Consider the following 14364-nt stretch of genomic DNA (forward strand, 5'->3'; position numbering starts at 1 on the left):
CTTATATACCCTGATTTGCCGCCGGGCTATGCTCCCAAAAATGGCCTTACTTCCCACCTGACCATCGGGAAACTGATCTTCAAGGAAACCCCCCACGTGGCACCCAAGCACCGTATGGTGCATCGAGGGGTGTGAGTATGCATGTCCTTGCCATGCGGCCTGCGTGACGGCGTCACTGCTGTGACACAGGCGGTCTAGCTAGACATGTGCTACCACAGACACCAAGAGGGAATTGACATGTAGAATATATTGAATGTACCCTCATAATTGCGTCCGCTAGTGTATTGAGCGGGAGTCGGCCAAAGCGAAGAGTGAAGCACGTGCCAAGGTGATCAAAGTTGACTTATTCTTGCATCTGATTTTCTACTCGTTTCTTTGCGATGCGAGAAGAGAAGCAGCTACCTAATTCTACCTAATGGGATCTTTCATGTTGCGTCATGGGTTTGTTTCCTCTGTCCAGACAAAAAAAAAGGCATGCCAAAAGCGGCCGGTTTCCTCAACCCAGGGGGTATATCGCCCGATCAAGGTACTAAGCAAACCCTAAACAAAACAAGCAAAGTCTCTGCTCCTGAGAGCTAGATATTCCCAACAAAAAATTGAGACTTCAATACAAACACACCAAGGCATAAAACGCCGGCTCATGCAGAAGGGCCCAGGAGTAGGGAGACAATTCGAAAGCAAGAAGGCCAAGGACAAAAAAAGCAAAGGGCTGAGGAACATTGTTCCAGGGCCAAGTCCTATTAAAGACGGACGAAAACATAGAGGGTGCGAATGGAGGAGTTGTGTGGCGTTCAAGCAGGGGCCTCCACAGAGTGGCCCTCGCCATCCGTAGGCGCCGTATCGTTGTCGACTTGCGACCACAGCTCCCACGAGGCCTCGAAAGCCGCGGCCTGCGACGAGGATACGCCATCCCCCCGCATGAGAAGTGGAGGGGAGCTGGGCATGGCCATGTCCGTGTTAAGGTAGCTGCCAAAGTCCATGGTCGCCGCCGAGGCCGAGAAGTGGGCATTGATCTGATCGAGATCAGCAAGGCCATGCGATGGGGAACCCGAGGTGAAGTCGTTGGCTTCCGAGAGAAGCTGGTTGATGGTTGCCGTGAAAGGCGAATCACACACGCCACCTGCCCCGAGGTTCATGTCGTCGGGAGCAAAGTGCGCGTGTAGGTTCTGACGGCTAGGCGTCTGCCTGACGCTGCTCCTACCGGGCGTCTTGCAGGGCGTGCGCTGCAGGCCGGCCAGGGCCTGACTGGGAGATAGCGGGATTGCCCTCGCTGAAGAGCGGATCGACTTCGAAATACTCCTAGTAATCGGTCGGTGGCTCGGCGTGGGGCGCGTCGGCGTCTTAAAGGGACCGCTGCCAGATGTCGAGTCGTTGGGGGTTGGTGTGGATGGTCGGGCCGGCGGGGTGCCAAAGAGGTCCGCCATGTCGGTATCGCGTAGCTTGGGCGTTACAGGAACCTTCTTAAGGTCCTCGAGGCCGACTTCCTTATCGCCACCCTTGAGCCTCGTAAACTCGGGGCCGGTCCTGACGATGTTAACCGCCATCTCACCAAGCACCTTGGGCATGTTGTCTTTCCTCGGCGAGGGGAAGAGCAGCCTTCGCGTTTGCCCGAGATCGTCCTCGACCGGGATTGGGCTGTCAGCCGTCCCGCTGCCCCTCGAGTGTGTCGATCCCGGGCCCCGCGAGTTTGGGGACCCCGTAGGTTCAGTTACGCGCTCCCCCGATTTTCTAGCCACGTTGGTGGCTGTCTGGGAGGCATCGGCCATCTCCTCGTCAACATCGGCCTGGTCATAGCTAGGTCCGATCGGGTCGGTCTTGTAGCAGGCTTCAGATGTGAGAGTTGTTTGCTGGTCGTTTTTGGTCCGCTGTCTCTTGGATCGCGAGCCGTTGCTGGAGCCTTTGGACGGGTCTCGCTTTCGGCGGGGCTGGTTCAGCCGGGACTGGTCCTTCTCCCACCGGTCAGGGGGTCGATGGCTCTTGAACTTGCCAAGCCAGATGCCGCAGGGGTTGCACAGCAGCATCTCGACCCACTTGTGCTTATCCTCCCCTGGTCCAAGAGACTTCTTCACCAGCCGATACGACGTCGGCTTGCCCTCGCCATCTCGCTCTAGGATGTCTATGGCAGTCACCTGCCCAGGCTTCTCAGAGTAGTCGTAAAACTCGGGAGTGCCCTTGTGATCCTGGGTCCACATTTTGCGCCACGTAGGCGTCTCGATTGCGCCGCAGTTGGTGCAGAACGGAGGCATCTCACCAGACTCGATGGCTTGCTCTAACCTTTCCTTAATGGTCTGCTTCTTGACATAGTTCTTGTTGGCTATGCTCTGTTCCTGTATCGTGTCGCTGGGCGGGCACGGAGCCTCGGAGAACGACACCTGGGGCAGGGTCAATAGCGCAGAGGGTCCAGCTGGATCGCTTGCTGGTGGTGCCGATTTTGTTTCATGGGCAGCCGGGGTGGACCTTGACCCTGACGAGCCCGATCGCGATGCAGTCTTGGGAGGTTTCATGGCAGGCAGCTCGGGCTCTGGAACAGATGGGGTCTCCTCGAGGACATTTGTCTGGGAAGAGACTTCCCTGAGAAGGGCGACCGGTTCTAGGGGTTCCTCGGGTGTCAGACGGGTGATGGCCGAGTCGGCCGAGGGCTCCTCCACGGATGGTCGGACCTCATCGACGAGTTGTGACATGGGCGGGGTTTGTTGATCTTGAGGTTCCTCTGCAGCCGTTTTTTGAGCTCTGGGCTCGGCATTGAAACGCTTCGGTTTCGGGGCGCTGGCGTCTACCTTCCGCTTCTGACCGGGCGGGTTGTACAGGCTAGTGACTGGAAGAAGCTCTGGAGGGCCAGGTGTCACTTCTTGAAATGGGAATCCATGGTACTGCGGTCGACTGTTGCCGCCTTTCTTGGGTACTGGCTTCGCAAGAGGAGCCAGCCGAGATGATATATCATCCTGCTTAGACTGAGGCGCTTGGGGCGGTAGTGACAGGAGATCCTCGTTGTCGAAGGGCCCCTCAATACCGCCACTCATGAACCCCGAATCCTGCTGAGGACGCGGTAGCCGTGGCAGGACAGGGCTCGAAACCATCGGACTGGAGCACGGGTATGCTACCGACCTGGGAACCGGCGGGGAGGAACCTAGATCAGCCGGGCTCTCATCCGGCGTGTATACCTGTTCTGATGCGGCGATGGACTCGGTTGGCGATCGAGCGTCCTGGGGAGTTGGCATCTGCATACTGGACTCGGTTGGTAGGTTGGGATATATTATGGAACCATCAGCACTAGTGATGGAGTCTCGCCTGGATAGTGTCGACGCCGGCTTCTTTCGCTGCCGTGGCAGCTTCTTGTCGTTTGGGCCCTGCGGAACTGGTGTGGGCGCGCGTGGTCCCTCATGCAGATGGCTTCCAGATACCCCTTCGATTCCTGCACCCACAGGCCGCATTGCCCTCAAAGAGCCGGAAGTGGCAGCAACAACCCGCAACGAGTCAGCGGTCGACTCCATTGGGGCTTTGTCCTCAGACCAGTCGGCCTTGGTGGTCTTGGCTCTTTTTCTACGGGACCCATCGTCCACGTCTGTTGGATCCTCAGCAGCAGACGTGTTTCCATCGGCCACGGGCTTCTTCTTTGGCGGGCGACCTCGTGGTCGGCCCGTGGGTGCCCTTGACCTCGAGGCTCGGGAAGAAGGCCGGGATGGTTTGGCAACTGGTGCCACCATGGGCTCCACAATGTCTGGAGTCCCCGTTCTGGCCGAGATCGGCACAAAGCCATCACTAGGGATTTCCTGGGACTGGTGCTGCTGAAGCTGCTGACGTTGATGATTTTGGTATTCGTGCTGCGGCTGCTGGGGCTGAGGTTGCAGCTGCTGTTGATAGTGCGGCTGAGGGTGCATTTGTTGCGGGTGGGTCTGGGGCATCTGAGGCGCTCCTGGTGCCAGCTGATTCGGGTTCGGAGGTTGTGCCTGGCCCTGACGGGGCGCCGGGGCGAGAGGAACAGATCCCGGGCGGGAACGGGGAACTTGTGAGTAGTAAGGTTGAGATGGCGCAGTATTCGTTGGGGGTGCCGGGCCCATGTTGGTACGCTGCCCCAGATTCGGGTTCGACTGGATGAAGGAATTCCATTCAGATGTGTCGGTCGGGGTCGGAGCGTTGTTCATAACCTGCTGCTGCGGTTGTTGGGGGTACTGCTGCTGTTGTGGCTGCCTTTTTGGCACCGAGGCTAACTTCAGCTTGACCTCGAGTGTCTCACGGGCGCCGCCGCCAAATACAGCCAGCAAATTCTTGGTCACCCGGCCAGTGACCATCTTGGGCTCCTCGTTCGGTTGTGATGGCTCGAGTCCCCGAGAGAACATTCCCTGTCCGACCAGCGGGGTGTCCGTTTCTGAGTAGTCGTAGGCATAGACCGTGTAGTCCATCTCGTGCTGGCCAACGATTTCAGGGCTGCACTGCGCAATGGCCTGTAGGCATAACCTCAAGTCGACGACACCGATCGAGCTCGTTTCGTCCAGAGGGATGGTCTGGATGGGCATGACCTGCGGCCAGCGTGCCAGGCAGTTGTCTAGGCTGTCGCGGAAGCTGTACAGAACCTTGACTGCAGCGGTGAACAGCAACCATGCCGGTTAGCCGAGTCGCGCGGCGAGCTGGGGATCACCCAGCATCTCCAGCTGGCTTCATTTCGGGCGCCTTACCTCCCATCGGCCTGGTCTGCATGCCAAAATCGTCGCGCTCGGGGGCGGCAGGCGGTTGCGGTTGGAATTGGGGGTGTGAGCTGCCACCCATCCAACCGCCGCCACCGCCTCCATTGCCGCTGTGGCCGGTCGGGAACGGTGAAGAGGCCATATCGGTCGGTGGCTTCGTTTCCGTCGCTGCGTCGGCGACGAGGAAGGCCGTAAACGACAAAATAGACTCGCAGCAGCAGCGACAAGCTTTTCAATGGCCTGGTCCTTGCTGTCGTCGTCGTTACCGGGATCAGTTATGCGTTTGGTCGTCGGGAAGTCAGGCAGCACCACTAGTTGGAATGAGTGGATGTGGGTGCCCAGAATTTGGTCTTGACCGTCGTCCGGAGAACTGAGAGAGAATATGAATGGGTCCGAATGCCAATTGAGGCGGAGGCGGTGGACGTGCGGCGCAATTATGATCCCTGGCCCAGATCGCGACAAGCGCGTACGGGTCGCGTTTGGCTGCCCAGTGGAGCAGACAATCGGCTAAGACAGAAATCGACGCCAAAAGTGGATGACGAAATGCGAGGGACGTAGCGATGGCTCGTGCGGGTGCGACATGGATCTTGATGGCTTGCAGGAATAGGCTTCCATTCCCCGCCGTCGCGGTAATTGACAAGAAGAAGAAAAAAGATATGAGATGCTGTCGTGATATTCGTGACGGGATAAAAGTCAATTGTCAAATCCAGCCTCGAGGGGCGTTGTGATGAGAGCTTCAAACACGCCCAAAGGGGAAGCTACGCGCTGCGGGACGTGTCTTTCGGGAACGCCAGAAGTGGGGCCCGGAGCGTTTGAACAAGGTGTGCCAGGGAACATGGAAGCACCGCGGACGCGCCTGGGGAAAACGCGCCAGCAGCACGAACCTGGCGTCAGCGCCTGGGCGGGCGCCCGTGCTTGGTTGTTGTGCCGGGGCTCCCTGGCTTGGAAGCGAGATGCCGGAGATGTGGGGCGCGCCGCTTTAGGCTTACTCGTGGGATGGGGTTTTGGGGCGGGGTGCAAACCGTTCGATTGGCGGTTGCGTCAGCACACCTTGCCAAGTCCCAAATGGCCGGCTTTCCGCACCAGATGGAAGCTCGAAAATCCGAGAGCTGTTTGAGCTGTTAGGCAACAGCCCAAACGCCGACAAAAGACAGGAAAAATGCTAAGGGGATTTCAGTCGGTTTTTATCGGTCCCCCGCGACAGCGGGGCCTCCTATTTATAATTTTTCGGTGCTCCATGCCACTACTGCAAACGCCCCGGTCGCCAGCAGGCGAAATCAAATGACTCAGCCGAGTTTCGAGGCCAGAGGAAGCGTAACCTCGTTGCACGTCCAACAGCTAGCCTGCCCCGACCACCCCACCGCCACGGGTGCCGAATGTCGACGCTGAGTGAAGGCATCGACAGCGCAAAATATAGTTAAATCTCGTTTGCACAATTACAGCGCCAACTAACCGGCAGCAAATATCGTCACAATATTCACACGCTCCATACATCCAACTATACAGATCTCTCTTTACAGTTAAGGATTAGACTCTTCAATCAGTAAATCCAAGTCGCCTCCTCGTTAGAGCCCTTTTGTGTCTTCCGGTACACGATCTCGCTCACAACCTCCTTGACGCCCAACTTGGCCTTGGTCTTGTCGACAAAGTGTTTGATGATGTCATGCTGGCTGCGAGGGATGCTGTCCTTGAGAAGGTCGTGCACGTCCTTCTCACGGGGTAGGCCCAATTCGCGGTGTGGGTACTGGTAAAAGTCAAGGTCGGTGAGGAACTTGATGGGCTCGGGCGTCGCCTCGGGCTCGGGCTGTCTCAAGAATGCCCTGACATCCGAGTCCTTGATCTCATCGAGAGTGGCTGGCTTCCACTTTGGTTGTGTGGCCGGCTTGTTGATCAGCTTGGCCGTCACGCCTTCGGTGAAGTCCGGGGAGGCCATGAACTTGGCCGCGAGCAGGTGCTCGCGCTCAAAGACCTTCCGAATCGACCAGCCCTCTGCCATGCGCATCTGCAGCAGGCTCACGTGCACCGCCGTCGGCGAACGCTGGCGGAGCGTCTCCAGCGTTCGCGTGGCCCACTTCTTGATCGGCTCATCGGGGCCCTGCTCCTCAGTCTCCAGGGCGCTGATGATCCGCGGAATCGAGTCCTTGCTGAAGCACCGGTCGATGGCCTTGCGCAGGTCACCGGATATGCACATGGGTTTGTCGTGCGGCAGGCCCGTCGCGTACTCCTCGATGGTTGCGCTGATGTGGGCCAGCCGCAGGTCCAGCGGGTCGTCGTCCATAAACCTCAGCTCGGCCAGGCGCGACTCCAGCATGGGCAGGCTGGTCGAGTGCATGTAGTGCGTGGCGATGCCCGTGTAGAAGACGTCGACGCCCTTGAGCCGGTCGCTCGTCAGCGCCAGGTAGGTGCCGACGGCGCCGTCCATGCGGGGCAGGAAGAAGGACGCGCCGACGTCGGGGAAAAAGCCGATGTCGGTCTCGGGCATGGCGAAGACGCTCCGCTCCGTCGCGATGCGCAGCGGCGCATGCACGCTCAGCCCGACGCCGCCGCCCATGGTGATGCCGTCCATGAAGGCCACGTAGGGGGTTTGGTAAGTTGCGATCAGGTGGTCGAGCGCATACTCGTGCGCAAAGTAATTGTTCGACTTGGCCTGGCCCTCGGGCCCCTTGACGTTGTTCTTGGCCAGCGCCGCCACGTCCCCGCCGGCGCAGAAGGCCTTGTCGCCGGCGCCCTTCATGACGACGACGTTGGCCATGTCCGACTTTTGCCACTCGAGCAGCCGCGGCGTTATCTTCTCGATCATGCTGCCGTTTAGCGAGTTGAGCTTCCCCGGCCGGTTTAGCTCGATTGTGCGGAGGCCATAGTGGCTGTTGAAGAGGACATCCTCCTCGCTCGCGGCCTGCGACGACATCTGTGTGCGGGGAAGGCTGCGTGAGCTTGCTGCTCCAGGTTCTTCGTTCTTCGTGGTGGGAGGGACTAGCATGCATGTTGCCAACGCACTCGTGATCGGGACTCCGGCTGCCGAGCTACGATCTTTGCCCTCAGTGGCATTGCGAAGCAGCCTCTCCAGGCCTTGGGGGTGGCACACGGCGCTGCCGAGGCCGCTCTGCTGAACAGAGCTTTGGAAAACATCAAAGTCGGAAACGAGGCCAGCCCGGGGATAGAAACTCGTCGGAAGAGTCGGCTTCTCGGCAATTCGCAGCTGCAGAGCTTCTCATTGAGGGATTGTGCTGAGGTCGGCAATTGCTTCTACCTGCTCGGTCTTGATCGGGTCAATGGGTTTGATAGGGTGCACTTCAGTTTGGCCGGTGCTTGCCGCAAATTTCACCGATCCCAGCCGCGCTTCCCCCAGCTCTTGGATGTGGCTTTGCGGTACCCACTCCACCTGTCCCTCACCGAGTTCAGCCTCATCGCGTTCTCAATTATCAGAGCTCGGGCAGATCTTCCAACTCTCCGCAACTAGAATCCCCTCCTCAGCTAGCTTTGCGACCAGAGGCATCACGCACACACACACACACGCGCAGTCATGGCTGACACAAAGATTCAGTAAGGATATCTCCTCCCGACCGGCAGAACAAAAGCAGATTCTTTCTCGTACTAACATAGCCATCCAGAGAACTGCTCACGAAGCCGCGAAACGAGCTCACGTATGTTCCCGCCGACCCCCGCCACCCCGCGGCGCACCCAGCGGCCGCATTGCCGCCGCACCGAGACCTCCCCTCTAGCCCTACTTTGGCGCGCCGGCGCCATTTGCCGTCCAGCTGCTGACCCCGCCCCGCCACGATGACAGCGAGTACGAGATCGCACAGCTCGAGGAGCATGAGTTCAGCGCCGGGCCGCTCTCCATTCTGCAGACCGCAGTGCGCAGCCACGCACAGGTCCTAATATCGATCCGCAACAACCGGAAGCTGCTTGCGCGTGTCAAGGCGTTCGACCGCCACTGCAACATGGTGTTGGAGAACGTGAAGGAGATGTGGACGGAGACGCCGCGACTGGCGAACGGAAAGAAGGGCAGGCCGGTCAACAAGGACCGCTTCATCAGCAAAATGTATGGGTTTTCATTTCAGTCGTTCACCGCCCTCCCTCCCCCGCCCTGCATTACAACTTATTGAACAACCCGTGCGCTGCTTTCCGTGGCGCTGCGCCTCTACCAGACCACTGCTAACATCCGACTGCAAATAGGTTCCTAAGAGGTGACTCGGTTATTCTGGTTCTTCTGAGCTGATATATCCCTCTGTTCTCTTGGCTTTCAACTTTCACGGTTCATGATCAGTGGTCTATTGAGATTCTGTGGCTCTGTATTTGCGCGGGACCTCTGTTTCGGGCATAAAAGGCGTTCATACCAAACAAAATCTCGAGGGCAAAGGCAGCGATGGCGCCCGATTCCTCCCTGACTGGATATCCAGTATTCTTCATGCACAGTGCAGAAATATGTGGAAGGCGTAGAGCCCAGGAAAGGCTGGCTGGGTAGGTAGTCGGCCACGACTACCGATCAACGCATCATGCAACCAAATCATCATGTATTGATATCGAGAACGTAAGGTATCACTCCTGCTACCAAGTAGCGGCACCTATTTTTCCTGCGGCAGCCCTGCCAGACCCAAGAAGAAACTCGCCAGCCCCCATGCACCAGGATCCGGCACCTGCTCGAACCCGGAGCCGCCCACGTAGACGGACCTTCCAAGGCTGGCCTGCATGCCCTTGGTGCTCTCGGCACCTTCGCGCGCTGCGAGCGTTGCCTTTGCCAGGTCGCCCGTCTGGCTCAGGGTCTCGACAAAGGGGTGGAGAGCGTCGACCAGGGTGCGGTCGCCGGGCCTGGCGGGCGTGTACGCGCTGAGGCCCTCGGAGCTGCGCTTCAGGGCCTCGGCCCAGACCTGCGGCGTCGCCGCCGTCGCCTTTTCGCGGGCCGCGACGTCCTTGAGGGCGCGCACGAGGGCGTTCAGGTAGATGGCGTAGAGAGCGCCCGAGGTGCCGTCCATGGACTTCTCGACGATGGCCACGATATTTGCAACGTCGACGGCGGCGTCGCCCGAAAGGGGCTTGCTGGCGAGGTGTTGGAGAACAGCTGGGCGGACCTGGGTTAGCTTTGCTTGTTTTCACGCTGTTGTCCTCCTTTGCAAAATGCACGTACCTTCGGCACCCCTCTTCAGACCGATGCCACAGTCACCGTCCCCGACCACGGTGTCGTACTCGGTAACCTCGGCTTCTACTGAGATGACCCTCTCCAGCGCCGCCGTGAGCGCCTTTTGGGCTGCGGCGGCATCAATCTTGAGGCCGCTCGGCTGGACCTCCTTCTGCTCGTCGGCGTTGCCCTCCCTTGTGGCCGAGTTCTTGGAGCCCCACGACTCGGCCGAGATGGGAGCCGACCAGCCCGTGGCCTCGCAAGGGTCGTCGAGGAGCTGCACTAGGCTCACGCCGCCCTCGATGCCCGCGTCGACGCCGGCGTCGAGCAGCGAGATGCTGAAGCCGTTGCCGTTCAGGCTCGTCATGTAGGTGCCGCTGAGGATCCTGACGGGCCGGATGCCCCACGTCTTCTCCAGCTGCGCCACCACCTCGGCCGTGACGCCGCCCATCTCCAGCACGCTGACGCCGCCGAGATTGTTCACCATGAGCACCACCTTTGGGCTGCCGCTTGCCATCTTCACAAAGGCCCGGTCCTGGTCCTTCTGGTCTAGCAGCTGCGCCAGCATGCGCTCCACCAGCGCCGGCAGCTCGAGCCGGTCCCGCCCGGACCCGGCCTCGTTGTGGATTCCCATGCCTATCTCAACCTCGCCCTGGGCCAGCCCGTCGTCGTCACCTATGGTCTTACGGCCCGGGACGTGGACGTGCTCCAGGCTGGCGCCGACGCTGGCCAGGTTCGCCGCTGCCAGGCGAGCGACCCGGGCGACTTCGCTCAGCGAGGCGCCCCTGGCGGCCAGCGCGCCGCTGACCTTGTGCACTAGCACGGTGCCTGCGATTCCGCGGCGGCCCTGTTGGTCGGTTTGAATCAGCCGTCGCTCGCTATAGTGTGTGTTTCCCAGGGTGCAAGCGAAACGGCAGGGGGGTAGAGGGGTGTGGTAGTTACGTACGACCTTGCCGCCACGTGCGCGGCCGACGCCGACGTCGTCGCCGACAACGACCATCTCGACGTCGACGCCCTGCGCGCGGGCCTTCTCGACGGCGACGCCAAAGTTGAGGATGTCGCCGGTGTAGTTCATGACAGTGACGAGCACGCCGCCCTTGTCGGCATGGTCGACGCGGCCGGTGATGGCGATGCGCACCTGGTCCGTCGACGGGCTTGCAAAGATGGTGCCCGCGACGGCGGCCGACAGCAGGCCCCGGCCGACCATGCCCGCGAACGACGGCTCGTGGCCTGAGCCGCCGCCGCTGATGATGGCCACGGGCTGCTTCTGCGCGGGGTCCGGGCGCAGGTAGACGATCTTGTTGGCCTCGTCTAGCGCCGTCCTGGGGTTGGTTAGCGTCACGGCGCGCAGGGCCGTGTTGACCAGCAGGGTCGGGTCGTTGATGAAGTGTCTGGCCGACATTCTGACGGCCCTAGGCGCGCGGAGACCCGCTGGTTTTACAGGAAAGGCGTGGTTTTTGTGATGCCTTCTGGCTGGCCTTGGCCTGAATAAGAGTACCTCGCGCAGCTCAAGCCGGTCGCGTATTATCGAGGAGCTTTCTTGCGTCAGGCTCAAGTCTTACGATCCGTCGTCCCCCCTGGGTGGAACGCCTCGATGGGGAGGGGAGGTCGGCCCCATTATATCCCCGCAGCCTTCCCAGCAAACCAACTGCCCGAGGCCTTGTGCCTGTGGCACCCGGCAGCTCGGAAAAGCATTGGCAGCTGGTGGCATGACGAGCGATGCGGGGGAAGCTCCTCCTCGGCGAGAAGTCGGTCGGGGAGCTCCTGCCGAATTTCGGGCCTAGGTCTTGGAACCCCCAAGAATGCGGGGTTTGACCCCCAAAGTTTGGATATGGCTATGGGGGCTTGCGAGTGAGCGGCAAGACTTGCCTGAACAGGCAGGTATGGAGCTTCATCAAGCACATTTCCGAGCATAAAAAACCAGCAACTGGGCACATCCGAGTGCTTCACGTCCCCTGTAAATACCGCCATCTGTCCTTGAAAAAATCGCTATGCTATTCATGCCGGCCACACGGTGGCTATGCTAAAACCATGAACTACAAAATTGTACATTTGACTGAGGCTCAGGGTCAGAAAACCAAAACCGCCAGCCATCGGATCATTACATCTCGCAACCGGGGTATCCAAGAAGAGAATAGAAGAAAAAGGCGCGGACAAGGAGGAGACAGGTTTACATGATCAAGAAGATGCTGAAGCCAGTGATGCTTAGCGCAAGCGCCGACGTCAGGAACCCAGCCGCGACCTTGCCGCTCGTCGTGATGGGCTCAAACTGCACCTCCTTCTTCTCCGCCAGGCCGGCGTTGACGTCGCCCTGGGACGTGCCGCCGTTGGCGCCCGTGACGGGCACGAACGCCATCGGCGGCTCGTCGTCGCCCCCACTGCTACCACCCCCACTCCCGCCACCGCCGCCGCCGTTGCCACCGCCACCCCCGCCGCCCCGGTCACCCCCGCCGGTGTTTCCGCCGCCGCCCGGCGCGGCCGTGCTCTCCCTGGGGAGGGCGAGGGTGTACATGAGGGCGCCGAGAGCGTTCATCTGCTCGCCGACGCCAACGTCGCCGTCAAAGGCGGGCACGCCCGGCGCCTGAACCCAGCTGAAGCCGCAGGCGGTGCCGGGCACGCCGTTGAACCCCTTGGCCGGGCTGCCGCTGCAGGCTTTGGGCACGAGCTCGGCATGGCCGCGCAGCTGGGCGGCGATGCGCTCGGCGGTGAAGGGGGCCAGGGCGGCGGTGCCGGCCATCCAACGCGTCAGGTAGCCCTTGAAGGAGCGCTGGTCGTTGTTGCACAGGTTGACGCCCTCGCACGCGGGCTCGAACATGGCGGTGCCGTTGAAGAAGATTTCGCTGTTGCGGTTGACGATGCCGTCAACGCGGCTGCGCCACTTGTCGTTGCCCGTCATGTTGTACATGAAGGCGGAGCCGTGCAGGAAGATGCCGGCGTTGTAGGACCACTGGATCACGTCGTGCTTGGTGCAGTTGATGCCCGACTCGACCGAGGCGCCGTCGTAGAAGTCGAACTCGGGCGAGATGAGCTTGACCGACTCGGTCCAGTCCCACACGCGCTCGGCCCACTCGGCGTACGTCTGGTTGCCCGTAAAGCGGGCCAGGCGCGCGGCCAGGTTGAAGAAGCAGCCGTTGGAGATAGAGTTCTTGTAGTTGAAGCCGTTGTTGAAGGTGAAGATCTGCCACCGCAGCCCCCCGCCGCACGTGGCCGTGTCCCAGCGCGTGACGTACTGGTTAAAGACGGCCTGCGCGAGCGCCAGCCACTGCGCCTGACCCGGCGGCGGGTCCGGGAACCTATTCTCGGCGGCGCTCATGGCCGCCATGGCCCAGAAGCCCTGGTCGTCGTTTCCTTCCGTCTTGGTCTGGTTCTTTGGCATAAAGTCCCTGAGCTCACCGGCCTGGTGAAGCATCGCCTGTATCGTGACGTCGCTATATGTTTTATCCCCCGTCAAGAACTGATAGTCGATCATGGTTCCAAACATGGCACCGGCCTCCCACCCTGTTGGCGTGCGCTTGTTAGTCGAGGAGGCCCCTTTTCAGAGGAGAAACGTACAAGACGGAGCGGGCGAGGGTAGAGCAACCTACAGTAGTATGGGTCTGGCAGGTTACCAGGGATTTGTCCCGTATTATTTCCAGCGTAGTACTTCATTAAACCAAACGCGACCGTGCTTGCGGCTGTCCTAACCGAACTGGGGTTCTTTATATCAACTTGAATGGCGGCATTGGCCACTGGCAGCTGTGTCAGGAGGCATGCCGCCGCGGCGACTCTTCTTAATAACCTCATGGCGAGGGATGTGAGGTCCGAGTTGAAAGGAAGGAAACTGGAAAAGGAGGTGACGGATTCGGCAAAGCAGCACGAGACTCGGATCTCAAGAGATGCCCGGGTTCATGCTCTGGTCGGTATGTGTGGTGAACAAAAAAAAAACGAAGGTCCCGAAGGCCGGATTAGTGTATAGGGCACTGTCCAGCAATGGTGTATGTGGGTGATATATCGTCTTCGCTGTCACCTGGACGCGGCCTAGGAAAAGGAAATCGGGAGATAGGAAATTCGGCCGGCTCGTCCAGGAGCAAGCATGTAGGGAAAGTCAACAACAAAAGAGGACGAGAGGGGAAAAAAAGGGAAAGCAATGAAAAGAAAGAAAGAAAAACGCTTTGCTTCAAGGCTCCATGTTACGAAGGTGAACAACACAAACTGTCTAACAAACAGACAGCGGCGTCGAGTCCTTGAGTGGTGGGAGAAGGAACAAAAGACGGACAGGAGTGAGAATGAGAAAACAAGACGAAAAAGAGAAGGCCAGAGCGAGAACGCAGCAACCCCCCGCAAGCGAACCAGGTGCGGGTGGGCGGCGATGGAGATCAACGGGGATCTTCACAAAGGCCGCCGCCATTTTTGGGGGAGAGGCGCTCCGGAATCCAGGTTTGGCCCACCTGTACCCTGGCCCCGGCCCCGGCCCTGGCCAACCTCGGGCCCTACCTGGCGGGCGCTTGCGTTGCGTTCACGATGTGCCACTGAGGTCGACAGGTGGGCGCCGCCTGGGCAAAAAAAAAAAAAAAAAAGAAGCGT

The 14364-nt window shown here is 59.9% G+C and overlaps 5 protein-coding genes across 5 annotated transcripts; 1 reads left to right on the plus strand and 4 right to left on the minus strand.

The window, feature by feature from the left end:
- Nucleotides 1-322: 322 nt before the first annotated feature.
- GGTG_07926 (hypothetical protein) lies at nt 323-5845 on the minus strand. Its single transcript, XM_009225757.1, has 2 exons — nt 4674-5845; nt 323-4576 (listed from the first exon to the last, which is right to left on the minus strand). The coding sequence occupies exons 1-2, from the start codon at nt 4822-4824 to the stop codon at nt 792-794; spliced, it is 3936 nt and encodes a 1311-aa protein (XP_009224021.1). The 5' UTR covers nt 4825-5845; the 3' UTR covers nt 323-791.
- Nucleotides 5846-5848: 3 nt separating this feature from the next.
- GGTG_07927 (3-hydroxyisobutyryl-CoA hydrolase) lies at nt 5849-7991 on the minus strand. Its single transcript, XM_009225758.1, has 2 exons — nt 7680-7991; nt 5849-7590 (listed from the first exon to the last, which is right to left on the minus strand). Exons 1-2 carry the CDS (start codon nt 7809-7811, stop codon nt 6223-6225), a joined length of 1500 nt encoding a protein of 499 aa, XP_009224022.1. The 5' UTR covers nt 7812-7991; the 3' UTR covers nt 5849-6222.
- Nucleotides 7992-8089: 98 nt separating this feature from the next.
- GGTG_07928 (small nuclear ribonucleoprotein Sm D2) lies at nt 8090-9325 on the plus strand. The gene is made up of 4 exons (XM_009225759.1): nt 8090-8225; nt 8294-8326; nt 8470-8727; nt 8862-9325. Exons 1-4 carry the CDS (start codon nt 8206-8208, stop codon nt 8902-8904), a joined length of 354 nt encoding a protein of 117 aa, XP_009224023.1. The 5' UTR covers nt 8090-8205; the 3' UTR covers nt 8905-9325.
- On the minus strand, nt 9183-11613 carry GGTG_07929 (dihydroxyacetone kinase). The gene is made up of 3 exons (XM_009225760.1): nt 10748-11613; nt 9811-10648; nt 9183-9744 (listed from the first exon to the last, which is right to left on the minus strand). The coding sequence occupies exons 1-3, from the start codon at nt 11201-11203 to the stop codon at nt 9251-9253; spliced, it is 1788 nt and encodes a 595-aa protein (XP_009224024.1). The 5' UTR covers nt 11204-11613; the 3' UTR covers nt 9183-9250.
- Nucleotides 11614-11731: 118 nt separating this feature from the next.
- On the minus strand, nt 11732-14177 carry GGTG_07930 (mannan endo-1,6-alpha-mannosidase DCW1). The gene is made up of 2 exons (XM_009225761.1): nt 13386-14177; nt 11732-13299 (listed from the first exon to the last, which is right to left on the minus strand). Exons 1-2 carry the CDS (start codon nt 13582-13584, stop codon nt 11972-11974), a joined length of 1527 nt encoding a protein of 508 aa, XP_009224025.1. The 5' UTR covers nt 13585-14177; the 3' UTR covers nt 11732-11971.
- Between the last annotated feature and the right edge of the window lie 187 nt (nt 14178-14364).

The sequence above is a fragment of the Gaeumannomyces tritici genome (assembly GCF_000145635.1).
Source record: "Gaeumannomyces tritici R3-111a-1 unplaced genomic scaffold supercont2.4, whole genome shotgun sequence".
Lineage (NCBI taxonomy): Eukaryota > Fungi > Ascomycota > Sordariomycetes > Magnaporthales > Magnaporthaceae > Gaeumannomyces > Gaeumannomyces tritici.